Raw genomic sequence first — 26,594 nt, 5'->3', positions numbered from 1 at the left:
AGCTGAGCTTGTTCTGCCTGGAGAAGAGAAGGCTCTGGGGAGACCTTAGAGCAGCTTCCAGTGCCAAAAGGGACCATCAGGATATCTGGAGAGGGGCTTTTGACAGAACAAGGGGAATGGCTTTAACCTGACAGAGGGGAGATTGAGATGAGATTTTAGGCAGAAGTTTTTCCCTGTGAGGGTGGTGAGGCGCTGGCACAGGTTGCCCAGAGAAGCTGTGGCTGCCCCATTCCTGGCAGTGTTCAAGGCCAGGTTGGACAGGGCTTGAAGCAACCTGATCTAGTGGAATGTGTCTTTGCCTGTGCCAGGGGGCTGGAACTGGATGAGCTTTAAGGTCCCTTCTAACCCAAACCATTATATGATTCTACACATGTTTTGTAGAGCTGAACAATTCAGTATGTTCATATGTTAATGTTAGAGAAAGAACATGCTTGCTGTGTTAGGCAGCAGTTTTCCCTCAGAGTAAAGAATCATCTCTAGTTCGTATGTAGTACTATTTTAAATATCATTCCTACTTCTCATGGAAGGCTCTTCAAATAATTTTCTGTCCATTCTTCCTTGGCACTTTTGTCTACCTCTTTCACTACTGCGCAGGGCATAATGCTTGTGAAAATGAATGTGCTATGTGTATGATATTTAAATGTATTAAAATTATTTCAAGGCATTAAACATATATTTTTTCCATGGTTAAAATTACTTTGTATAGGTACTGTTAATCTGAAAGGAGCTTTATTATATTCTCAAGGGCTTGTAAGCCAGTGGGAGAGAACATTCATGAGAAAGAACTGGAATGAAATGATTCATGGGAAATAGTTACAAGTTGCATTAATGCTAGCCCTATTTCTTATGGTACTAGAATGGAAGCCGTGAGGTCTTGGAGAAATCCCTACTGAACTTTTCCACTCCAGTTAGAAGATAAATTCCATTTCTCTATATTTGCTGTTTATTTTAGACTGTAATAAAGTTGAAAATCTACTGAAATTTCTTTCAACTCTAATGGTTTGCCAACATGAGTCTTCATTATTGATTAAAAACCAAAAAAAACAACAAAAAATCCCCCTAAAACAAAACACCAAAACACAAATAACAAATGAAACTTCAAATCTGCAGCTGAGATAATTCTCATTGCTGCATATGAATGTTTAAGATGACTTGCATGATAAATGTGCTATGTATTTTGTAAAGCAAGACCACGTAATTATCCATTCTGACATATTTACAGACTATAAGACTGTCCTGACCTGATTAGTGCTTGAACAGAGGGCATCCTTGAGGAAAATATTTCATCTTGCTGAAATCTGGTGTGACAAAGAATTCTGCTACAGCCCTTTTAGATGGTTTCAGCCAATCATTATTATCCTTACATATTTTGTTGTATTCATACTCAATTTTTGGAACACAACATTTTTTGTAGCTTCCAGTCTCTTGGAGTTATTTTTCGCTAAACTGAAGAGTTTGTATTATGCATATTTTTTGGCCTATACATCATTAATTACAGAGGGCAAGTCACTTCATAATATGGTTTTGGGTTTTTTGTTGCCATCTTCTGAAGCTTCTCCATTCACAGATTATAAGAACGCACTAATACTATGACCATTTTTTCACTGCAATGTCCACAGCTTACCCCTCACATTGCCACTTGCTGCTTTTTACTGTTCCTTGACAGACAGATTTCCCTATACTGTATATGCCACCTTCAGTCTTTGAACTTACTTTGGATCATTAAAAACATAAATACTTTCTATATGCTTATCTTATCAATTTTTCAGCAATACGGCATGATCTGAATGTTTCCTAACTAGTTTTATACTGTCAATCTTTTGTTAACCTCTTACAGAAAAAATCTAAATGAGTTTTTAAGGACAACTGGTAAAATGTATATGCAGTCAAGGACATATTTATTACTGGACCCAGAGCAAACATACACATGCGCAAAGATGTTCATTACAGAATATAATTTACTTGAGGACTGATACAGCCATTAACTAACATCTATATAAAGACGACTGTAACTATTACACAATAGCACAGATGGAGGGACTTGAGATGACACACTATTTTTTCAAGAATTTCTTTACCTGCAAGTTTCAAATCCAAGTTCATGAGCTTTCTTCAACTGCTCTAGTGTTGATAAGGTACTGTTGAGAGCTCTGCAGAGTTCGACTGCTTCAGACCGTGTGAGACTGTAACGACCATTTTTCTCAACATGAAAAACTCCTCCATATCTGCAACTAACATTGAATTCTGTATCAAAAGAAAAAGAAAAAAGTAATTACAATTTGTTGGACTTAATACTTCACTAAAGACCTGGAAATTATTTATTTTCAAGTATAGTGCTTTCAATGCAGACCAGCAACAAGTAGCAGGTACTGATTTGCTCAGAAAGAGCACTAGCACCTTCAACTTTCCTCATGCTTCCTTTCTTCGGGCTGAGACACAAGCCAAATCTTCAGCCTTTTCAAGAACAGCAACACAACATGTTTTTGCTAGGTATTTAGCCCTTTTAACATACCAGTAACAATAACGCACAGAAGATGTAATGACACGTGAGTCTTGGCAGCCGCATTACTGCAAAACTAACTGAATATTCAAATGTATTTGAAAACAAAATATTATTCATTACAGATTTTTTTTAAGATTAAATGGTGTATAATCAGAGCCTTTATGTTCATAAGGTTCTTTAATTATCTTATTATGATCTCTTCACAATGAATCCTTTAAAATAAATATATATGTCAATCCCCAGTTTCAGAACCAGTTCATGTAACATTGCTAGCTAGACAAAAGCAGACAGCTTGCATTGGTTTGATGTTGTATGATCTACCTGAGACAAAAACTAAGTAAGCTGCAAAGATATTCTGAAGTAGATGGATCTCTTAGATGGATTTTAATTTAGTAATACTCTAAATGTTTGCACACAGAAGTGACTTTCAATGGTAAGCAGGATGAGGATAAAATTATTGAATAAAGAAAAATTTTAAGTTCCATAGTTACATTGTGCAATTTGTTTTCTGGCCTTCAGCCTGGGAACCCTTAACAAGCAGTTCCTGCAATGCCTACAGGAGGGGAGTACCTCATGATTCACTACAGACACTGAATGGAAGGCATAAGGGCTAGAAGCTCTGAAGAGATCACACTCCATTAATCTTTATGATTGAAAGATGTTGCCTGCAGAATGCAACTGTGGGAAAACAGTATAATGCAAGGAAAGCCTGTGACTAAGTAAAATGAGAGAAAAAAAAAATAAACATTTGTTTATCATTTTTTTTAACGAGAAGAGCTAAGAAAGAGTGAATAATAATAAATATAACAATCATGTGTGGAGAAAACAGGGAAAGATCTGGATTCTTCAAAGCAATGTGAATTAATTTTGCTCCTGCCCCACCTTTGCCTCAAGAGAAAAAAGTGTTTGCAGCTCCAGACTAGAATTACAAGTGCAAAGCACACTTAATTGCAGTAGCCTGTTATACCCAGTGAAGAGGAACATGACTCATTTTTATCTTAATTTTCATGGAAGTTCCATGTGCAAAAAAGGGAAGAAGTAGACCAGTCTTCTCCAAATATTAAAAAGGGGTATCTATGTATATCATCTATTTGAAATAAAAGATACCATATAATAATTATTTTCCTAAAAGACTTGAAATGCAATTCATGCACATCTTCATTGACACATTCTATATAAATAACAAGCAACTTTCCTAATGCCATTTTTGCTTGATGGTCTACTTTCTTCTACAGTATAGATATAAAAGTACGTAACAGCAATCAAGGTGTACACTCTTCCTTCAGCTGTCCTTGTTCTTTGGTAAACTGAGGTTATACTGTCTACAATGTATCTGCTCAGTGTAAACTGAAGGGAATGTGCCTTTCTACAGGTAACAGGAAACAATCAAGGACATAAAATACCAGACTGTATCCAGACTGTATGGTGTGTGAGAAGACAACCATTATTCGCAGCATAGCAAGAAGTCTGATAGCATTGATGACTGCTTGTCCAAAGGAGCTCAAAAACTCTGCATCCAATCTTAAATACTTCTATCATGGGCAACAGAATTGGTCATTATGGTTACTTCGATTGCCTTTAAACAAAAAGAATATGAAAAACATCTCTTTTCCCACCTGCCCCCCAATTATGTAGGCTGACAAAAACATCTAACGTAGACAAAACTGATGCACATCTCATAGCTGATTAACCTTCTTGATTACGGTTCTTAGTATTTTTATTATCATGGTATGAAAAAGCGTCAAGAGGACATAAATTTTAGCTTTATAAAATTTATGCAAGACTAACGTTTTCTCAAAATGCCTTTATTTTGAAAAAGCTTTTCTCTTCCCGGGAAAAATAATTCTATTAAAATTTCTCTGAAATGTCATGAGAGGCTTTGAAGGCAAGAATGAGGAACCTCACTTGTTAGCATCCTCATATGCAAGAGGACACTAACAAATACATTTTTCTTTCCTGGAAGACTTAATGTCTTGGAACAGGTCTGAGTTTCATAGTCTGAGGAGAAGCTGGTGGATTAACACAGAATGACAGTCTCAGCAAGTTCCCACACACGATTCTGTAACAGTCACGCCGTTTCCCCAACTGTCAGGCACAGACGTGCACAGCACTGGTCCTGGGTACAACTGAAGGACTAGAGACCTTCTGCAGCCTCACTGAACAGCACCACATACCCAAAAAACATCACCACGTGTACACAGTGTCACAAGTACCGTCAACAGACATTCAGGTTGCAGATCCCAATAGATGTTTTCTTGAGACAACACAACAAATAGCTACTCTGCACAGAAGGATAAGGCCCACAACTAGTGCTGTGGGATAGAGCTGCTCTGACAGTTGCAGTGTGAGTGACTTCTACTTTGGCTCCAAATGTTCCATATTCAAAGCCTGACATTATTTGGAATGTGTCCAGTCGGTAGCTGTATTAAACATAAATGACCTAGACAGGAAAGAGGCTTCTCTTTTGCTTTCCCTTCTCGATTCTTGCTTCCCTGTATAACTAGGCAAACCTAAATTTGTTAATAATTAAACATACCTCGTGAAGCCCAAGACTTAATATTAAATTTGCGATCAGAGCATAAAGACATATTTAATAATTGAAAAGTAACAAGCTCAGTGACTTCTGGGACTAGATTTGTTTGGCACATCAGCATCTCTTCCAATAAATTTAGGCTAATTTCTGAAGAAAATGCAACATCCACTTGTTTTGGGTTGCAGACAAATCTCACAGCTCATTCCAGGTACACTGAAGTATTAAGTGAAATTAACTTTTTAGAGTGAATTTGATGCAGCTGTCATAAAACCTCAGCTTACTCATGGTTTTAAAAGCTACAACATTTCTACATGACTATCCAGAGGTCCAGTCATAGTCCAAATCCCACTTGTTAGGCACCTAATTCTTTACACTCCTACTGTTGAAAATAAATAGGCTTATTTATACAAATAGACTTCTTGGAACTACTTGTGGGCTACAGTTACACTCCTGTATTTTCTACGGAAATACTCATCCTGGCTGTACAGCATACATACTGTACATCAGGACAAGGGTGAATTGGGAAGTATCAGGTTTATTGCACATATGTTGACCAACAGCACTGTGTGCATACACAGGAAGGTTTACTCATGCACATGCGTGTCCAGGAAATCCTGGGCAAAAATGTGGCAATTCAATTCTTAAAACTGGGTTTGAGACCATCCAATTAATTGGCCCTTTGCCCTAAATTAAAACTGAGACAGCATGCTTTGTTTTTACTTTGATTATATCTTCTACTACTAAAAATGCTTGTAACTTTGCTGCAGTATAGACATGCTGATCGTGAAGCAGTGAGCGTGGAAAAGGAACTACAGCTGTACCTAAAACTTGTATGACATTTTACAGTCTAAGCAAATTGCATAAACCCAGCATTGCCTCTGTGAAGACAATTAACACATTTTAAAAATGGCAAAATACAGATGCAGAGCCTACTGCACAGATCTGCCAGGGAACCAGGAGTTTTTACTTTATGGTCTCATATTTTAACAACCAGACAAAGAGGACCTTTAACTGAATTAAAATATTTCCAGTCATATCAATATAAAGCTTATAAAAATAAAAGATGAAGTCCTACACCTGGGTTCAAGCAATCCCAGGCACAGCTACAGACTGGGCAAAGAAGAGATTCAGAGCGGCCCTGCAGAGAAGGACTTGGGGGTGCTGGTCGATGAGAAAATGAACATGAGCCGGCAGTGTGTGCTCACAGCCCAGAAAGCCAACCGTATCCTGGGCTGCATCAAAAGGAGTGTGACCAGCAGGTCGAAGGAGGTGATCCTGCCCCTCTACTCTGCTCTTGTGAGACCTCACCTGGAGTATTGTGTGCAGTTCTGGTGTCCTCAACATAAAAAGGACATGGAACTGCTGGAACAAGTCCAGAGGAGGGCCACGAGGATGATCAGGGGACTGGAGCACCTCCCGTATGAAGACAGGCTGAGGAAGTTGGGGCTGTTCAGCCTGGAGAAGAGAAGGCTGCGTGGAGACCTCATAGCAGCCTTCCAGTATCTGAAGGGGGCCTATAGGGATGCTGGGGAGGGACTCTTCATCAGGGACTGCAGTGACAGGACAAGGGGTAATGGGTTAAAACTTAGGGGAAGATTAGACTGGATATAAAGAAGAAGTTCTTTACTGTAAGGGTGGTGAGACACTGGAATCGGTTGCCCAGGGAGGTTGTGAATGCTCCATCCCTGGCAGTGTTCAAGGCCAGGTTGGATGAAACCTTGGGTGGGATGGTTTAGTGTGAGGTGTCCCTGCCCATGGCAGGGGGGTTGGAACTAGATGATCTTGAGGTCCTTTCCAACCCTAACCATTCTATGATTCTATGATTCTATGAAATTAACACCTTACATTCTTTTTTTCTATGCTGAGGTTTCTAGACTAATTTTTACTTAAGGAATAAGCATGGTTGCCAAATCCAAATCTAAAAACGTATCCCACCTTTTCCCTTTGTGCAGGAAGGTCAAATCCATTAATTTAATGTTGATGTTATTTAGTCGGCTTTAACACAGTTATGCAAAAGATGGATTTTTTTAGTTTGTTTCAAGAGACAAGGCAATACAAAACTCACACGTGTGCCAACCTATTACAGATCCCTTCAACCCTCCTGAAGTTTCAAAGGAGCTGATTCAGAGTGAACTCACAAACAGCACTCAAACCTTCCTTCTCCCCCTTCTTAAAGCTTTAGTCAGGCTTTAGGGGGCTGACAAGCTGTGATCTTTCCCTGACATCCACATCATTCACTGGAGCTGAAAGACAAACTTGTTTAATAATAGCTCTCAAAGAAGGCAAGAAGCACCAGACATGCCTGCGCTGTCATCATTATTCTCATCCAGACCATGAGATTTGGGTGACTCAGCCCGAAACCACGGAATGCCCCTAAGCCTGTGCTGCGTTTTATGAGCATGGAGAACATTAACATTTACACTGGACATTTCTCCCTCTCCATCCTGGGATTTCTGGTGCTCTGTCTCAATCAACTGCACGTAAGCCTTCCCCTGTTGTTGCCATTCATGGATCTAAACCAGGCTCTATTAATACTTTTCAGTCAAAATCACAAACTCCAGTGCCACAGCAATTTGCAAATTAGAGCACACTGGTGTGATATAATCAGCTGAAGTGGACTATAGAGCATTGTCCTTTCATGAAAGTGTGAGTTACACCCTGATTATTAATACTAGAGGCTTGCTAGAAGCTGTCACAGTAAGGAGCCAGGTGCAATCTCTATTTCCACCCTGATTCTGCAACCCTTACACATAATGAGTAACACTGACTCATGCTAACTCTTCCCATCGGAGTCGATTTTCCATAAAGATATTTGATCCACTATATGGATGTTTCATGCACTGCTCACTGCTTTTAATTGTTTTCAAGACAATACCTGGTGGTTTTATTCTCAAGGTGGATGTTGTGTTATATTTAAAAAAAAACCAAACTGTTAGTATAAAAACTGCAGATACACATCAAAGGAAGTGAAAGATTTACAAAATCCTGCCTCCTTAAACAAGAAAACTGTAGAAGAATACTTAGACACAAGGCTGCTAACAGACTTCTTGCTAAAACCACAGCATGGCAACAGGAAATGTTGGTGTGCTGTTAACATGGGGATTTTCCCTTTCGGTTTGTGGTTCAAGATGATTGATAGGCCACCAGGATGTCATAAACTGGGGCTGAAATAGGGACAGAACTAGGGGTTTGACAGTGCAGACAGTTTTTGTTCTCTGTTTTAATAAAATATAGTTATTACATTTATTGGAAGAAATTTATTCTAAATTTATGAAACAGATATCAAGCTCTAGGCAGATATACATAGGTAAATGATTCTTTGCAATCGCAGATAAAATAATCTTGTACTGACATTTCTAAACAGGAGTAACCATTATCTGAGCACTCATATCTACATTGTTAATATTAGCATCTGCTTTACAGCATGCTAGCAATGGAGCAGAGCAAAGCTGTATATTGAAACAGATTAACACCCATTTAAAGAGACACCTAGCAACTATGGTTCCTCTCCAGGCAAATTGAGAATTTGGGCCATATGAGCCCTAAGGTCTGAGGAAGTCCGGACAGGTCAGATCGCAACTCTCAGTTCAAGCCTATCTCCAGTTGATGTGTGTTTTCTTAAATATTTCTCAGGAAAACAACTTCATGGCTAAAGAAGAGTGCATATTTTACTGCTGACTAGAGGAAATGCCTTCTGAATACAAAATTTCATATGGGATGGATTCATGAAATGTTTCTGGATCCAAGATATTTTTTGTCGACAGATGTACCAAGATAGCCCAATTTCCACCATTTTGACATGTGGGAGAACTCAAATGTACAAAAATATCATTCAGTAATTATCTCATAACCTACAACACACAGGGGACTGGATGGCATTACTATTTGCTTTAGAGGCTATTAGTAGAACCATTCACTAAAGCAATTTACAGCTTAGACAGCTGTAATAGGATACAAAGGCTTCCACTTTTATGTCAGGTGTTGGACTAAAGCCCAGGTCAGCAGCCATGATGAAAAACCACTGGGTAGCTGTTTTCTAGGTTATGTAAAATGATTCATTAATCCCAGCCACAGTCACTAATAGACACGTGTCAACATCATTAAAACACACCTATACCTGAATCCCTCAGGGCTTGATGGGGAAAGGAAAATTGTGCTGGGAAAATTGGACTTTAAACAGGGATGACTACACACTGATCAAAATTCAGAAGTCAAATTCTGCAGGATCCACATGAGTTAAGCAAGCATGTGCCTATGAGGCTGCAGTCCTTTACCATCACAACAAAAAAGCACCAAGAATCAAGCTTGGGCTATTGCCAAGTTGTGAAACCCAAAATTATTGTTAGGAAATAAATTTCCAGATTTAGTGGGAATAAAGTGTATTTTTTTTAGCTTTCAAAGTATCCCCTGTGGATACTTAAGTAAAATAAGGGACTTGTTTGTCAATTTGTAACTCTCTTTCATTTTGAAACTTGGTTTGCACCAAGTAAAATAAATCTGTTTCAGAAAGTTAAGTGTTTACATGGCTGCAATACAAATAGGCTGTTTAAGAACCCAGTCCAGAATTTCCCTGTAGATTTTTTGTTTGTTTGTTTTTTTGTTTTCATATTTTCATTTCAGTTTGGCATAGGAAGATGTTCTAAATCTTGAAATTTTTCTTGGGAGAGAAAAAGCCCAATAGTTATATCCGTCTTAGATTAATGATATTCGGGGTGGCAGGAGGGTAGGATGAGGGGCAACAGGGGGAAATCTCCACACACCTGGCTTTTTAAAAGATAGGAAAACAATTTAAAAGGAATTTACCTGCTTGCTGCAAGGAGTGCCTGCTATAAACAGAGACAACATATTCTCAGGAGCTGGGTGTGGTGACAAGCAAGTGAAGATGTCTTTCCAAGGATCCAAAGGTATAAAATCAGACCTTTCTTTGAAGTTGTGCCAAAGCTGTTCCGACTACCCAGTTATATTTGTGTACCTAGTAATTTGGGCTGAAAAGGCAAGTAAGATAGTAGCTTCCTCACTCTCCTGTACGCTCTTAACTACAAAAAAAGAGTCGTTACATAGCCATGCTAACCCTGTGATTCAAGTGGGCTCAAATGAGTCTCTGAAATGAAAAGGAAAGGGGATACACAGCAGTACGATGGGGATACACAGCAGCCAGAAAGGGATACACTGCAGCAGGATGTCCTTCCCCCACCAAATGTTAAAAGGTATTCCTCACATTTCTGTGTTATTTCAGTAAGTGCACGTTGGAAATGGGATGCAGGACAAAGCTCAAGCTGTTGACTCACTTCTAAATTTTTCTTCTTAACAAATCTGGCTACTGGTCATGGAAGCCATTGTCTCTGTGTCAGTTTAACAACGGGCAAAAATGTTGTGTCTCTTAATCTGGTAGCTTTACTGGCTGCTAATTTTAAAAAGTAGGGGGGGGAAGAGAGAGGGTGGTACCATTAATGAATCAAGCATTCACAGAGTCACTTGAAATGCAAGTAAGTACAAGAAATATGTTTCATTCCTCAGCAGCTGCTGCAGCAAGGAAAAAAAGAGAAGTCTGCTAATGCATCTTCCAAACCTAGTTTATCTGCTTGGCAACTGTTGCTCTGGTAAACATCCTGAGTGAGCCCATACAGTGTCATCACATATGATAAACTTCCTTGCTGCTGACATTCATATTATTCTTTTTGTAATAGTTTCACCCATAAGTGAACTGAAAGTTTTCAGGCTGCGTTAGAACATGGTACAGCTGTGCAGCATCTCAGCGGAAAAACTGCAGGCAGTGAAATCATAGACGTGGAATTAGACAGTTATCAGATATGTATTCCTCAAGATGATGAAAACATAATCATCATTGTCAATACCAGGGAAGTTTCAGACTGTACAATGAGTAGTCTAACCCCAAAGGCTGAGTAACAGGGACTGTGAAGCAAATCAGTTGGGATCAGTTCCATGCAATCCAGGTGAAGAAACACACATGAAACAAAGCTAGTGAATAATAGCTGGAAGCTGATTTTCGTTCACTGAAATCAAATAATTTAGTCACTTGGGATAAAATCAGGTGAGACACAGTGTTGCTCAGCAGGCAGACCCCAGCCTGAAGCTCCAAGGGCCTTATGCCTATTCCCTCCTCTGTCATTTACCCACTGATGTAACCTGGATAAGCCAAGTCATCTCTCTATTTCCTTAGTCTGCAGCTACCCTCCTTAATAAAGCAATTTTAGATCTACTGATAAAGGATGCTGTAAGAGCAAAGAACTATTACATTGTTATTTTATTGTGTTCTTATGGATTTTATATTCAGCTTCCACCTAAGTTTGACAAGTCATGTGAAGCCTGATTTAAGTGCTATGGCTATTTAGATAAGAAATTAATACAAGATCAGACGTATTATTAAGTCCAATTAAATGACAGATTTTTAATTTTAATTTGCTACTCAATAATAATACCAGCTCTGATTTGATTCTGTTTTTCACATGATATTGATTTTCTCTTTTTGTAAACAATTTCTAGACTGAAACATATGCTTTTAATATTTCTTTTTTTCCTCTGAGTTATACAGGAAAATCTCTAATAAGGTTTTTTTAATTTTAAATGTTTTTAAGGTATTTTGATTTAAAACTCATTTTGTATAGTAAATTCATGAAGGAAAAGCAAGCAAGGATCAAAAGTGAAAAAGAGAGAAAAAAGATGCTGAATAAGTAGAACATCTATTGACTTTAAAAAGGCCACTTCACAAGAAAACGATAGAGAAAGGAACCCCAAGAATCTTTCTAAGAGCTCTAAATCCCAGCCAGTTAAAACAAAGGTAACATTAGTATGGCAGACAGACTAAAAAGAAGGCTGCTTATAATAGGCCTCACAATGCAAGACGTGTCAAAGGACAAATGACCTCTGCGGGCTTCCGAGTAACAAATAATGGCAGGAGAGGACTGGCCAAACAGGAGACATATCAGTACTTATTTCAAACTCAGCTTCTCGCAGCATGCGTATAAACTCATTCCCAGTTTCTTTCACAACCTCTCTCCATTGTTTGCAAATACTGAGATGAAACCCAAGCTTCTTGTAGAAGTTATATGTACGAATTTACACAGAGGTACCTTACAGAAACGTAGAACGTAGCACAACATTCACACTTAAATTAAGGATCATCATTGTTAATTGCATATTGATCAAAATGTTATCCAATAATCTATTGAATTTGGCCTGCTACAAATCAGACTGGAAAACTGAAGTCTCCAATGTAATTCATGACTTAATGGCTTATACTAAATTCACATTTCTTAGATTAAGAAAATAGCTGTAACCTTTTTATGCAACTTTGCAGCTTTAGACATGGATAAAACATTACTCCTGAATATTTGTGTTTTTCACAAAAAAGCAGAATAAGGTATAGTATCATCTGCATTATGAAGAGTTATATGGAAGATTTCTAAGCCCTAACAATTCCTTGATGAATAATCAAACCAAAAAGAAAAACTGAAGAAAGTTACTCACTGGAATTAATGGTTAAGCAAAAAGCAGCTGACTCTCCCTGTGATGTTACACTGAAATCCTGCTTTTGAGTAATGGATTTTAAGCAGCTTCTGCTAGTGGTGCTGTCTGGTCATTGTTATCCACAACACCTTACAAATAGTGTGTTTTGAAGAGACCGGAAATGCTGGATATGATAGAGAAAGTAAGGAAAAAATCTTGGAAGAAAGCATTCTCTGAAGAACAGATCATGGAAGGTGTCTGAAGGGCTTAATTCACAGGCAATACTGAAAGTTGAAAGTTTTTTATTCAGCTCTGTGTAGAAACTACTGCAGTTTGAGATATGGAAAGTGGGTTAATCTCTGTGTGTTCCTCTCTATAAGAAATCAAAGAGGTACCCAGACACAAGTATATTTTCAATAGAGGGACTGGCAACCATTGTGCTCTTAGGAACAATTGGGAATCATAGTACACACTACTGAAAAAAATTAAACTCATGAAATGAACATTTCTTTTTTATTTGCTGTATCCCAAGCTAGATGTTCAGTTATATTTCTTGAATAATTCTTACAGTCTTAGTTTCAAATAGTTTCTATTTGGCTTACTAAAAAGACATGTTTAATAATTAGAGTTTGCAGTTAACATTAGTAAGTACACAATGCTGTTGTTAACTGTAGTGAGAATAATTACATGTCTTGGGATTATTATATTTTTTCTTATTAAAAAAAAAAAAAAAAAGTTTATTTAAAGTGAACAATTCCCAAGAGTTAGTGAAGATTCATTTGTATGAGGGAAGAATGGGTAAGAGGCATTGACAGCGTGACCTTGATAGTCTGTGAATTTAAATACCGCACTAAATCCTACATATATTTAGGTGTTGGAGATATGTAACAGCAACGCATTAGTGCTTGCATGTAATCATCCTCAATTAGGGAAGCATCATTTTTTCCCCAAAGTGCTGGAATCATTGTGAAATAAGTGATTTTGCTGTGATGATCATTGGTTCTAATAATCATGACATTGGAAAGAAACATGACGTCAGATTCACTTTGATTGAGGGTCAATTCAAATAGCAAATCAGGACTCGGACATCTTAACAAAAAGAAAATCCTAAACAGGTGATAACTTAACATTAATAATGCACCACAGGATTCCCCCCCAAGCACCCCTGAAGAAATTATTTACATTCTTGAAGCAAAACTCATTGAGTTGTCTTGTCAAGTACACCAGACAAAGCAAAAACTGGTCTTGTGTGTCACATTATTACCATGTATACACAGCACCAATTGAGATCAGTAGGCTTGTATCAGAGCTGAAAAAGAAAGCACGATAGTAAAAGACTCTGAAATCACAAGTAAGATCTCATAACATGTTTGCAAAAAAATAAAAGTGTGAAGTTCTTTAAAGAAAGCAGAGATTTTTCTTAGGAACAGCAGAAGTAGCTTACACATTGTGGAATCACTTTCCAGATGATCTGCTATCAGTCATTACTATATCGATTCCCGAAACACTGACAATTCATCTGACTCTTAAAACTGTTTGCTTTGGAAGGGTGTGAGATACTGAGGTATCTCCTAGTATAGCAATCTGTTGACCAAACCGGAAAGTTAAAAAGCAAAAGAAAGACTTGTATTAGGATTCCGACATGTTGCTATGACTAACATTATGGATGTATATTTGTACCACGTCAAGGGTGGAAAAAAGGTGCTAATATGTTGCCTAACAATTGCTGTGAGTCAGCAGTAATAGGACTGTGACTGTTGATAAAGGGAAATGACCTGAGCGCTATGAGTAATAGTCAGATAAGGTATTTGACCAACACTGTTAATAAATTCAATGAAGGTCTGCAAACAAGGGTTTGTAAGGGTGTTTCAAAAATTAGAAAACTTTTCTTACATGGATTTTCTTATATGGATTATCCACCTGAAAGCCTGCACAACCAGGGTGTGTGATGGATTACCAAACACTTGGCAACTGAAGAGAGTTTCCTGAGTTTTCTGTCACTTCCCAGTCCTCTATGCTCTTGTTCACTCCTACACCAGTCCTGGCACAAGAATTCCTTTTTTTCTTATGAAAAAAAAATAATAATAATGTTTATTTCAGTTGAAATAGCACTGTATGTGAAATCATAGCTGCTTTCTGAAACAGAACCAAAAGAGGTACTAATCCTGTTGATTAGACCAGGCTAGGGTTTAGGAGAACATGGTCTTTTTACAGCTACCTTGTTGGGCGACTTTTTTGCTTTCTCTCCATTTCCCTGCTCCCTGTAGGCTATTGAATGATTTTGTTACACTGTGGAAAAGAAGAGTTTAAAAGTTTAGGCCACAGTGTGAGATTTCATGAAAAGTATTTTTATTTTCTGTGCTAAAAGAGTTTTTACTCCTCCCAAGAACACAAAGTGACTCTTGTGAGCGCAATATAAGAATTGTATTCTTTCAATACCAATCTTCTGAAGTTGTTGGATGCTCCTACCCTATTCGCCTGATGTTGAACACAGTGACAGTAAGTCAGCTGCCAACACAGTAGGCTGAAATCAAAACCAAATCCTTACAAATATTAATGAGGATTTTCTTGTCATTAGAATCTTCTGAGGCCTGTCTCTTGGAAGAACTTGGTCTCTAAATTCCATTTTGTCTAAGAATGACTAGGCTGGTGAGCAGAAGTTTTACTGGCTAAAATATAACCTTCTATCAGACAAAGGCTGACAAGACTCTACCAGATTTATTGGACAGCTTTGGCCAGATGTCCCAGAGAGACCTCTCCCTGCAGTGCTGCATCCAGCTCTGGAGCCCCCAACACAAGAGGGATGTGGAGCTGTTGGAGCGAGTCCAGTGGAGGCCATGGAGATGCTATGAAGGCTGGAGCAGCTCTGCTATGCAGACAGGCTGAGAGAGCTGTGCTTGGTCAGCCTGGAGAAGAGAAGGCACCAGGGAGACCTTAGAGCAGCTTCCAGTGCCTAAAGGGGATGACAAGATACTTGAATAGGTGCTTTTGACAAGGGCCTGTAGTGACAAGACAAGGGGAATGGCTTTAACCTGACAGAGGGGAGATTTAGATGAGATCTTAGGCAGAAGCTCATTCCCTGTGAGGATGCTGAGGCGCTGGCACAGGTTGCCCAGAGAAGCTGTGGCTGCCCCATCCCTGGCAGTGCTCAAGGCCAGGCTGGACAGGGCTTGAAGCAACCTGGTCTAGTGGAAGGTGTCCCTGCCTGTGCAGAGGGGTGCAACTGGATGAGCTTTAGCACCCTTTCCAGCCCAATCCATTCTGTGATTCTATGAAAACAATGTGTAAGTGTAAAAAACAAAGTTGCTCAAAAGAAGGCATGGCCTTTTAAGAGATATTCCTGGGTATCACCTGGTTACACATAGTTGGTTCATTGACACTCAAACTTGTCTGGACTTGCAATGTTCTGGCCATCGGCCTTCTGGCATCATGACCAGGTGGACCACCTTTAGGACAGAGACGATAGCTCCTCCTCTGACTTGCTTGGTCAATGTATGTCTCTCAGCACTCCACTTTCTCAGAGTATAACGCCTTTATCTACAAATACCTCCAAGATCTCAAGAAGATAGCTGATAATTATCACTAGAAAGTATTGCTTCAAACAGAGGAGAAACTTGAGTAAACCTAAGGCATTTTTCTTCAGTTGATAATTACATTAATTTTTAAGTTCTTGAAGTTTGACAGTAGAACAAAAGATTTAAGTCAGCTCTCATTTTTGTTTTTTTCTACATTTGCATACCTGAGTGAATGACGGAAAAGGGAAAGGACATTTATGTAAATAAACAGAGGACACCTAATCAAGCAGTAGGAGGAAGAATAAGGAAGTGTGTGAAAGCAAAACACTAAGATGAGTTCAGGCCTCACCCTTGGTGTCTTCATTATTAATGAATCATGCATCTTTATAATTGGCAATACTACTTTCCCTTGAACCTGCTCAGTTAACTATTCCTCATGCAGAAGCATCACCAGAGCACCGTGATGGAGTTAGGAAGACCTGGCTATCCCTACCAGCACTGTACTGTATCACTCAGTGCTTTTCTCTCCTCATTCTGTGATAGGGACACTTCATCTTATCTATAAGATGGGAGTTGACTGATGGCAAAGAGTAGGTAGGTAAACAACTAATCACTACCATCACAATCATTGGACTATTGCATTTACATCTGATAGAAAGAGCAGCTGCCAGCTTGCTTAGTCTGTTTTAGGTGGGCATGGGGGCTGCAGTCATGCTGCTCTAGCAAGTGGGACAGCAATCCCTTGTTGATAAGCCTCCCTGCTAAGATGTCAAGATACTTTTTCTCAGAGAGGCTGTCAATTTAAGGCTGGTGCTTGACTTTTAGACCCAGATTTGGATAGCAGCTTGTTTGCTGCCTGGACAGAGTTCATTCACATCTGCCGTGGGTGGCCATAGACCATATGCTGAGTTCTAGTTAGCCTTTCACTTCTGTATGGGAACACTGCTAGAAATTATTCTTTACATCTACCCACACATACCACACCCTGCTTCTTTACAGACACCTATCCATTAACAAAAATAACAATAAAAAAGCCCCCTGGGGAAATACGCTTCTGAGAACCTGTTTTGCTGACACGCTGCCACTGTGAGACATATATAATCAACAAGGGCTATGTCACAACAGAACTTTTTTTACTATTATATGTTCTGTCTAGGGCACCTTATTTACCTTATTTACAAAAGCAGGTATTTAATAAAACAGACATTAACTGTGCAGAACATGATCGCTGGCTGTCGTCTTCCTAGGCAGCTGTCAGCCTGTACCCTGGCAACCTCTTTTATAACAATCTTATACTGCTTTTGGAACAGATTCATTAGCAGAAACAGAGACAGAAGTTTTACACACAGCTGCTGCGTGTCTGATTTTTTCCCTCTTTTTTTTTCTTTGTCTTTGCAAAGACACAACAGAGTCTCTTGGGGCTCCCAGCTACTGAGCCCGGCTCAGCCATCAGCAGACGAAAAGAAAAAAAGTGAAGCCATGTATTTTTTAGACTGCAAACGTAAGTAAAATTCAAGTCTCCTCTGTGATTTTTACTTTGAATTGGCACGGTTGCTTGATTTTCCATGTTAGCAATTGCAAAAATTGTGGATTATTCTTCAACTCCTTTCTGGTTTTGGGGTCTTTTTCCCTTTTTTTTAATATTTCACAGTATGAGGGTTGAAGGTTATTGTACTGAAATAGGACTGCTGCATTATATAACGCAGCCAGTGCTGTCATGCAGAGGAACTGGAAAGTCCCAAAGCCAGCATGTACAAAAGAGAATTCAATTATGTTCTTAATTGGAGGCACAGACTCCAAATATGACTGCAGGTTTCATTAGGCAGGAAACAGTCATGGAGGTTTGAACTTTAAATCTCAATTAGCTGAACTTTCAGGCTGGCTGAAAAGATTCTCCAAGGAAAACCCCTCTTTCAGCTGCCATTCACATTGCTGCCTGCAAACTCATTCATATGGCAAGCTGCTCTGTCGTCTCTTGGGCTGGATGAGCTCTGAGCAAGGGAGGAAAATCACAGCCAGCTGCTACTGATATTGCTGCTGATGCAACTGTAGGGAGACCTGTGATTTGGCAGGGAGGAAACTGATAAACATTCAGAACTGACACAATCTTCTCTGCCACCACTATTAGCAGCAGCCATAATGGTCACTGATAATTACAGTGTCTGATGGCTTCGAAATGATTATTACCTCCCAGGGACTGAGAAACAACTGCATGTTAACAGCTGATGAACTTCTGGTCTAGTCTGCAGAATGACTAGCAGCTACTCCAAGCTGGCTTCACACCAACAGCTGGTGATAACCCACAGAGAACAGTCCAAACCAACAGACATATCGCAATGAAACCTTTACAGGTAAAGGCAAAGAACAAAATAGACTGTGGATCTGGGTTTAGCTTGGTAGTAACCACAAGTATCAGAGACATGACATTGGAACAGGTTGCCCACAGAAGCTGTGGCTGCCCCATCCCGGCAGTGCTCAAGGCCAGGTTGGATGGGGCTTAGAGCAACCTGGTCTACTGGAAAGTGTCCCTGCCCTTGGCAAGCAGTTGGAACAGGATGAACAGCAAGGTCCCTTCCAACACAAATAATTCTGTTATTCTATGAAACTCAGCCTCTGCATTGCTTCTCTCACTCTACTGGCCTTCAGTTGGAAGTTTGAACTGCTCTAGTCTAAGAATTCAATTTAGTGGTGAAAAATGAAATTTGATACAGCATGCTCTCAGTTACCACCTGACGTTAAAATATCATGTGCTTTGAACACTATGAATTGTTCCAGTAGGGTGTTGCATTGTTTTCAAAGTAGGCAGGATTTCTGTGGTGGGTCATGTTTGTTTCATGATTATCCTGTGAGGTTTCAGTTCACAGGTAACTACGTACGTTTAATCTTAGTCCTGCAAAAAGCAACTTAAGAGGACATTCTCCCTCGCTCTCTCACATAGAGTTCTCTTTCAAAAAAATTATCAATGTTTTGTAAATAATGGAATAGGTGTCATGTGATGTTGAGAATTATCATCAATGTTGTCTGTATTTTCAAACACTTATCCATTAATGCAGGAACAGAAATGCAAGGCAAGATGACCAGAGTGCAAATGGAGACACTTTCTTACAGCACCTCTGGAAATATGAAAAAAATTCTTGGGCTAACTTATCCTCTTATTCTTATACGAGAAGTTCTACATAATTTTTTTCCTTCTTCTCTACTAGTAGAATCAGAACTGAAATTATCCTTTTATCAAAGAAAAAGCAGAGTTAACAAAAGCCTTCTACTCAGTCTGATAACCTGATTGTAGCCTAATCACTAATACCCAAACTGTCCTTTAAAGATGTTCATCTAGTCTGTCCTTATCTAATCTGTCCTTAAAAAACAGTGTCTGTTAGCAACCTATTTTCAAACTTAATTACTGCTGCTGTCTAGCCACTCCCTCTGAATGCCATCTCTTCTCTGACAAGAACATTGCCACCTTGCATTGTTTGCCCTTTGCTTTTTAATTAACCCGTATCCCACAGAGCTCACCAGAGCTTCTTCCTCTGTCATGTCAGCAGTGCAGTTTATAATTTTTCTAATTTTTCACACAAGTGTAGGCTATACTATTGTTATACATTGGTTTGATTATTACTATATTTTTTAATTTTATTTATTCCGTATTTATTTTCCCCTGTTCCTGACAGTTGCTATCCAAATTAGTGGAAATGTCTGCAGAGGTTTACACTAGTTTCTTGCTTGGACACATTTCAGATTTCTTCTCTAACTTAAATTCTTCAAGACTTCATGCTGTCTATATAACTAATTTTAATTGGTTCTTGCCATTCACCATGTTCCTTGCCATACACCAAACATCCCTTTGAGATACGCATTTTTCCTCACTACGTTTTCCTGTTCTCTTTGTAAGTTCTTTAATTTCAAATGGCTGTTGTCCTTCACTGAGAGCATTTTATTAGCCCTTCATGAAATTCTTGAGAATCAATCTTTTCTACAACTATTTTAGCAGTACTTAGCTCATGATTCTCTTTGCTGTTCACACCTGCCTATGAGCATCTCAGGACACTTCATCTTGCAGGAATATTCTGGCTACAGTAGAACCTCATGCATGTTTAGGTCTTGCACGAATAACTGCAAACTTAATACTTCAAGTCCTGGCCTATCAAAGTCATACGTCTTTCATTCCATGTTCTGGAAAGAGGGACACACCAGATGTGAGGGAAGGTTTCATTTAACCTTGGCTAGAGCTACCAGTGGTTTCAAAAGCATTTAGTTTTTCAAGTTCTTCCTCAATTGTATGATGGTATCTAAGCCTTTCTCTGACTTCCTGTTTTCAAGGTAATGGTTCTACATTGTGGTGAACACCAGTAACTGAAGAATCAACACACATTTCTCCAAAGACTGCAAGACAGCCCTCTGCAATGGTTTGTTGGTTCTTTGTGTATTCAAGGTATTTCAAGGGCATTTCCACTAAACAACGATGGAAGTTCAGGTGAACTTTAATAAAGTTTAGTTACTTTGCAGTTTTGGGAAAATAGCCAAGATACACACTGTAAAGACTAAGTGAAAATAAATTAACAAAAAACTCCTTCAAACTCCTTTATTTACCAGTTTTCATGATGAATATATAAGCCAAGAGGCAGGCAGGTCCTTTCCTTTGTGACTTACTGATAGCTATAGTAGCTCTGTCTTAAAAGTCTTACCTCGTGCCAAGACTCTGGCAACCTTTCCAGTGCTAATACCTAAGCTCCTCCCTCCTACTGGTGGACTCATTCTCCCTCTTTTCATTTTATCTTTACTACTATTTCTATTACAGCTTCTCCAGTTTGGGGGTCAGAATTTTATGATTCACTTTTAGCTAATCAAGGAAAACTTTGAGAGAAATATTTTTACAACTCATAATGCTCACAGGAGAAAATCTCCCCCAGAATTATCATTAACCAAGATGTCAGCATTTATATCCTCCTGGATCTACACTCCCTAGACAACAAAGGTCACATCAATAGCATGAGTAGACCTCACTCGTGTCAGTGAGAGTATGGTCAGAACAGTACAGAACTCACGATGAACAAGTTTTTCAACTGCTGTCTGTATCTCATCCTTTCTTTAACAATAACATTAACAGTAATTCTAGGTCCTTTCTAATTTTACAACATTCTGTACTAAAAGAATCAAAATTCCAATTCAGGACCAGATCTGAATTTTGCCTTCAAGCCAGCTGTCTCCCGACAGCAATAGCCACTACTCCACAGCAAAGTCACTGGCTTAAGAAAGAAAATAAAACCACTATAAAATGCTCTTCTGAAGTCATTACTGACTACAAAGTCATGCTGGAATGTACCGCATACCAACCAAAACATATTGTAGCTATAGTCTAATACCTTGCTAAGCCACTAAAGAGACTTCCCTGTGGGGCATATGTGAAGTTTGACATACTTTTTGTAACTATGCTGAAGAGTAGATGATGGGGTTTTCTGCTACGCCTCACTGTAAAAATGCACTACTTCCAGAGTCAGGGTAGACCCTGCTTCTTTAGGACGCTCCTGGCAGCTCATGAAAGGAGAAATCAGTTGAGCAGGCGGTAACCAAATAATTATAATACTCATACAGCATACAGACTTGAACCAAACCAAGGTTTTAAACACATCTCAGAGTTTATTAGTCCACAGTACCCCTGCCCTTTCTCTAAGGCTTTATGCATATACCTGATTTTAGCAAGAGTATTTTGGTACAACAGACAGACAATTTTAGAAAGGAAAGCAATGAGTGTGCTTCAGCTACCACTGATGCGCTGGGAACTATTCAACACACCCATTCACAGCCCGTCAGTGCTGCAACCATTCCAGAAGTATCCACTGCTGCTCAAACAAATGCTGTTCAAATATATTTACTGTACACACACACACAGAGCCCTTGGGTGACAATGGCTATGAAAAATGTATTTTGTTAAACTTCTGGCACCAATGAGTAGAGAAATAATGTAGAAGGGTAATTGTTATCCCTAACCACAAAATGCCTCAAGGCGGTTGCTGTCAGAGGGAGAGTCTGTTAAAAGCATGGCCATTTCCCTCAAGCATGGTTGAGACTGCACCATGTGATATTTCAAAAGCATTTTGTCATTTTGGACATACATCGCCTTCTCCCCCCAACCCCACATTAATATTTCGTTCATATTTGAAGCAGATAACCAAGCCACAGAGAGTTAATTGACAAACAACTGAATTTTTCAGTCACTTCTAACCCTCTTTGTTCCAAAATCTCATCAGTCAACCCCAACAAAACTGTAGGAAGTCAGAAGCAAGCATCCTTGGCATAAAAGCTCTCCAAATTTTGCTTCTCCAGTTTTGCTTCTGTTCAGCAAGGCTATGCCCAAATGCAGTACAGATTAACTGTTGGTTCAGCCCATGTAAACTAAAGAATGCACTTCTTGTATGCTGGGGGGGAGAAGTGGGGGCTGTGTGTTCATCCCCATTCATCATAATCCACCCACCCTCCCCCCCCCCCGACCCCCCCACCCCTTTTCTCTACTGCCTGAGATGGAGCTGGGAGAGCAAACTAAGTGTGTAACAGCAGTCATGCTGTCGAACAGAGGTTTACCAGCACTGGTGTAAATCAACTGATGTACTTCTGTGCTTATCTTAAACTTAACGATCTAAAATTCACTTCTTATAGATCTGGAATTCCCCTTTAAAAGCAATATGTAACTGTCTGAGGCTGTTACAGACCAGCACAGCTGAGGTTACAGTTCTAAAACAGCCCTCGTAACTCTCACGAATAATAAAACTTTATACAGGCACAAGAAAGCTGTTAGCAACCTAGCAGAACTCTTGCTGTCAGAAACATAAACTTGTTAGCAACCATAAGTGTTTTAATTCATAAAAAACTTACGTGTTTCTGTCACATAAAGCTTCAGCAAACATAATCCAAAAGTTGCCCATAAGGAGAAACTGGCCATTGTTTTCTCAGAGCTGTTTTGCAAAAACCAGAGATCCTTGCAAGCCGCACAAAAAAGAAAATCCCTGACGCTCGCTGAGCCTGCAGTCAATGAGTCTGAAGTTTGCTGCACTTTTTATTCTGATTCAAAGGAACTGAAGTAATGACATAACTGGGAGGGGGAGCTCCATCAAAAGTCACACCCATATTGCAAAAAAATGGGTGTGACTTCAACCCAGCAGTGGAAGAAGGGGGTGTAGGAGGGGAGCCAGTACTGACTAAGCAGCCGCACTGGAGTTTTAAAGAGGCACTAAGCCTCCTCGTCTTACACAAGTAGAGTCAGAAGTTATACTTATTGCACTTGCAGGAAAGTTTGTGTAATCTCTTGTGACTTAGCTCAGAAAGGCACTGCTTCTTATAAGCTTCCCCTCTTGCATCTTAAAATCTCCTCATTGCAAACTAGGTGAATATAAAGCACTAGAGTTTCTAAAGCCCAGCGAAGCATTTAAAACTGACTGGATGTTTCCCCATAATATTGCTTATTTTGTCCCATCTCATTGTTTTCTCCTTTTTGCAGTTTAATTTAGAGCAAGCAAAATGCTTGCTCTGCAATGAACCTTTTTAAAATGTATATCCTCCTTCCCTGGAGGATAAACTGCAGAAGGTAAATCAAGGCAGTTCAGTCTCCCACAGCCCATTCTGCTTTTGGCTTCTCTGCACAGGGTGCTCCAACAAATGCCAGTGTCGGCAGTGATAATGAGGACTAAGGCTGGTATTTTATTGTATTGATGGCGTAAGGTGCAGAAAGAATTACTCCTCTGATTCCCAATTCACAAAGCAGAGAAACAGGATGAGAACGTACAGCAGTCTGACGTTCAAACAGCGTGTCAGTTCCAAAGGGGCATATATTCATTGTGGTGCGGGGTTTTGTGAGACTCTAGATGCCACATGAAATCGTGGTGAAAACCTCAAAGCCTGTTTAGGTAAGCAAAAGTCACGCCTGTTCTGTACCTTAGCCATTTCTCGTGGTGTCTCCACACTCAGGCCTCTCTACAGAGCTGCAGAGTTGTGACAGTTGCTTGTGTGCCGTGAAATGGTCAAGGATCACCAAAGCCAGTACATCTCACCTTTAACAACCAGCATGTTTTGATGACTGGCAGCCAGTAATGCCCCGATTTCAGTTTCCCTCGGCAAATTTGAAATGAATAGTTCTATATCAGATTACCATTTTGTTGATCCTCCCACTTGAAAGAATTTTCTCATTAATTTTTAATCTCTGTTAACACAAACAATGGAAAAATACAGACAGGTCTTTCCAGTCACCAGCACAAGAACTCTACACAAAGAGGTTTTCAGGACTTTGCCTTTTCTTTGACTCTTGACTTACAGATGGCTGGCTATCCTTTCCTCAACCAGCCAAATTTTTAGCAACAGGTTCCAACAGGCTTTTCCTACAGGTCTAGGATATCTGATGGGACAAGGTTAAAGTGAAAAAAAATTCCTTTTTATTAAAACCTAGCAACTTTGAAGTTACAGATAAAATATGCTTTATTTAGTGAATACACTAGTTTTTCTTTTGAAACAAGTGGCTTTAAAAGAAAGGAGAAAAACATCTCCTATACATCTTGACATTAGTAGTAATGGAAATGGAATAGTTCTGCCAGTACCCGTATGCTTATAGCATACGGGTATGCTATATATATATGCTATATAATATATTTTTTGCATTGAAATATATGAATGAAATTTAGTGAGATTTGAAATGCTGGTGCACAGTCAATGCATGTTTTAAGTTTAATAATCATAACCTTTTCTTCAATTGCTAAATTACTTATGAAATTCACCTCTATGGATGAAACAAAAGAATGGAATATTTCATTAAAATTTGAGTCTTATTTCTTTAATGAATGTAAAATCCCTCTCTGTGAATGTCCTGCATTCTGAATTATATAGAATGAAAATATGGAAATATGTTTTCTTTGGCACAGGTAAATGAAGGATGATATCCATTTCTGGGATGTGGGCAAGTATGACAGAAGCAAAAGTCTGATTTTACCAGGAGTGGAAAGTCCTAGTCTTTTCATGGTCTGAAGTTTCCAATTCTAGCTCTTCTGACACCAGCTTATGAGCAGGCTGTTTTCTCAATACTGAATATTATTTGGTATACTTCTTCTCAGTACTTCTGCGTACGCTTGGTGGGGGTGGGTGGTATTCTACTTTGGAAAGACTCTCTTGCTTGTTGCCCTGTAAACATGGGTTAAGATTAGGTGTGTTTAGCCCAGGTGCATGGAATTGCTAGTACCTAATGTAAAATTAAGACAGATGTATACAAGAAAAATAGTTCATCACAGTAGGTCATTTCCTGGGATAAAATATGGAAGTAATTCGTGAAATGTATGCATATAACATGTAAGTTTGTCCATTTCACATACCACCGGCCTGCTTACACACCAGCCTAGGATTTTGTCATGGCTTAACCCCAGCAAGCAACCAAAGACCACGCAGCAGCTCAGGCACCACCAGCAGTGGGATGGGAGGAGAATTGGAAAAAGGTAAAACCCATGGGTTGAGATAAGAACAGTTTAATATTTGAAATAAACCAGAACAACAGGAGTGAAAGAGAGGGTGGAAGGGGGGAAGAGAGAGGAATAAGCCTCAAGAAACAAGTGATGCATGCTACGATTGCTCACTACCCACTGACCATGCCCAGATCATCTCCAAGCAGCAATTTGCCCCTTCGGCCAACTCCCCCCAGTTTCTATACTGGGCATGACATGCTGTGGTATGGACTACCCCTTTGGCTAGTTTGGGTCAGGTGTTCTGCCTCTGCTCCCTCCCAGCTTCTAGTGCCCCTCCTCACTGTCAGAGCATGAGAGACTTTAAAGTCCTTGACTAGAGTAAGTGCTACTGAACAACAATTAAAGAATCGGTGTGTTATCAGCATTATTCTAAAGCCAAAACACAGCACTGCAGCAGCTACTAGGGAGAAAATTAACTATATCCCAGCCGAAACAAGGACAGACACACACTTGCATTCCAACACACTGAGTACTTCAAAGAGCTGGCATTAATTAATAAAAAAAAAAAACATGACAAAAGTATTTCCTTCTTTCCCACCCAAACATGGAATTTCTCCTCTAAAAGATGTTGGCCTGCAGTAGAGAGCAGTCAAAATTTAGTCTGGGTGCAAGACCTGATTCTACCCAGGAAACTAGTCAAAGGAGATGTACAGCTCTGAGAAAATATTTGTTTGTTTTGGAGGTTTCCTTGTGAGAAATACATAACTTTTCCTTTAATTTGGGATAATCTTAGTCTATAGGAACAGAAAAAATCCTAAAGCAAATCTTCAGCTGAGGAAATGCGGCAGAGCAACACTTTAAATTGTGTCTATCCGTTTATTCCCATTATGGATTTGTTTCCATGACATGACTGTTAACAACACAAATCACACAGCTAAATGTTTAAGAGTTTGTAATTTGCTTACTCCCTTGGCAACAAGCAGTTACATTACTGGCACTAGAAATTTGTAAAATAATAAATGGTACCAAATAAATTACATTTTCAAAAGACAAAAAACCAAAACAACTAAAAATGATAAACCTTCAGCATTTAAATTTCCATGAAGCCTTTGATATAGCGGATACTGAAACTATGATGGTGCAAC

General features: G+C 39.2%; 1 protein-coding gene across 5 annotated transcripts in view; it reads right to left on the bottom strand.

Annotated features, from left to right (window-relative positions):
- The window catches only part of CD44 (CD44 molecule (IN blood group)), a 57,911-nt gene extending 34,845 nt beyond the window's left edge, over positions 1–23,066 (bottom strand). For all 5 annotated transcript variants that reach the window (XM_065683155.1, XM_065683156.1, XM_065683158.1 and 2 more), the window contains exons 1-2: positions 22,886–23,066; positions 2,079–2,244 (exon numbers count right to left, since the gene is read on the bottom strand). In XM_065683155.1, the coding sequence (XP_065539227.1) occupies positions 2,079–2,244; positions 22,886–22,952 (233 nt within the window). In that variant the 5' untranslated portion in view covers positions 22,953–23,066. The remainder of the gene's footprint in view (positions 1–2,078; positions 2,245–22,885) is intronic.
- Between the last annotated feature and the right edge of the window lie 3,528 nt (positions 23,067–26,594).

The sequence above is a fragment of the Lathamus discolor genome, chromosome 6 (genome assembly GCF_037157495.1).
Source record: "Lathamus discolor isolate bLatDis1 chromosome 6, bLatDis1.hap1, whole genome shotgun sequence".
In the NCBI taxonomy this organism is placed as follows: domain Eukaryota; kingdom Metazoa; phylum Chordata; class Aves; order Psittaciformes; family Psittacidae; genus Lathamus; species Lathamus discolor.
This window is presented reverse-complemented; position numbering and strand designations above follow the sequence as displayed.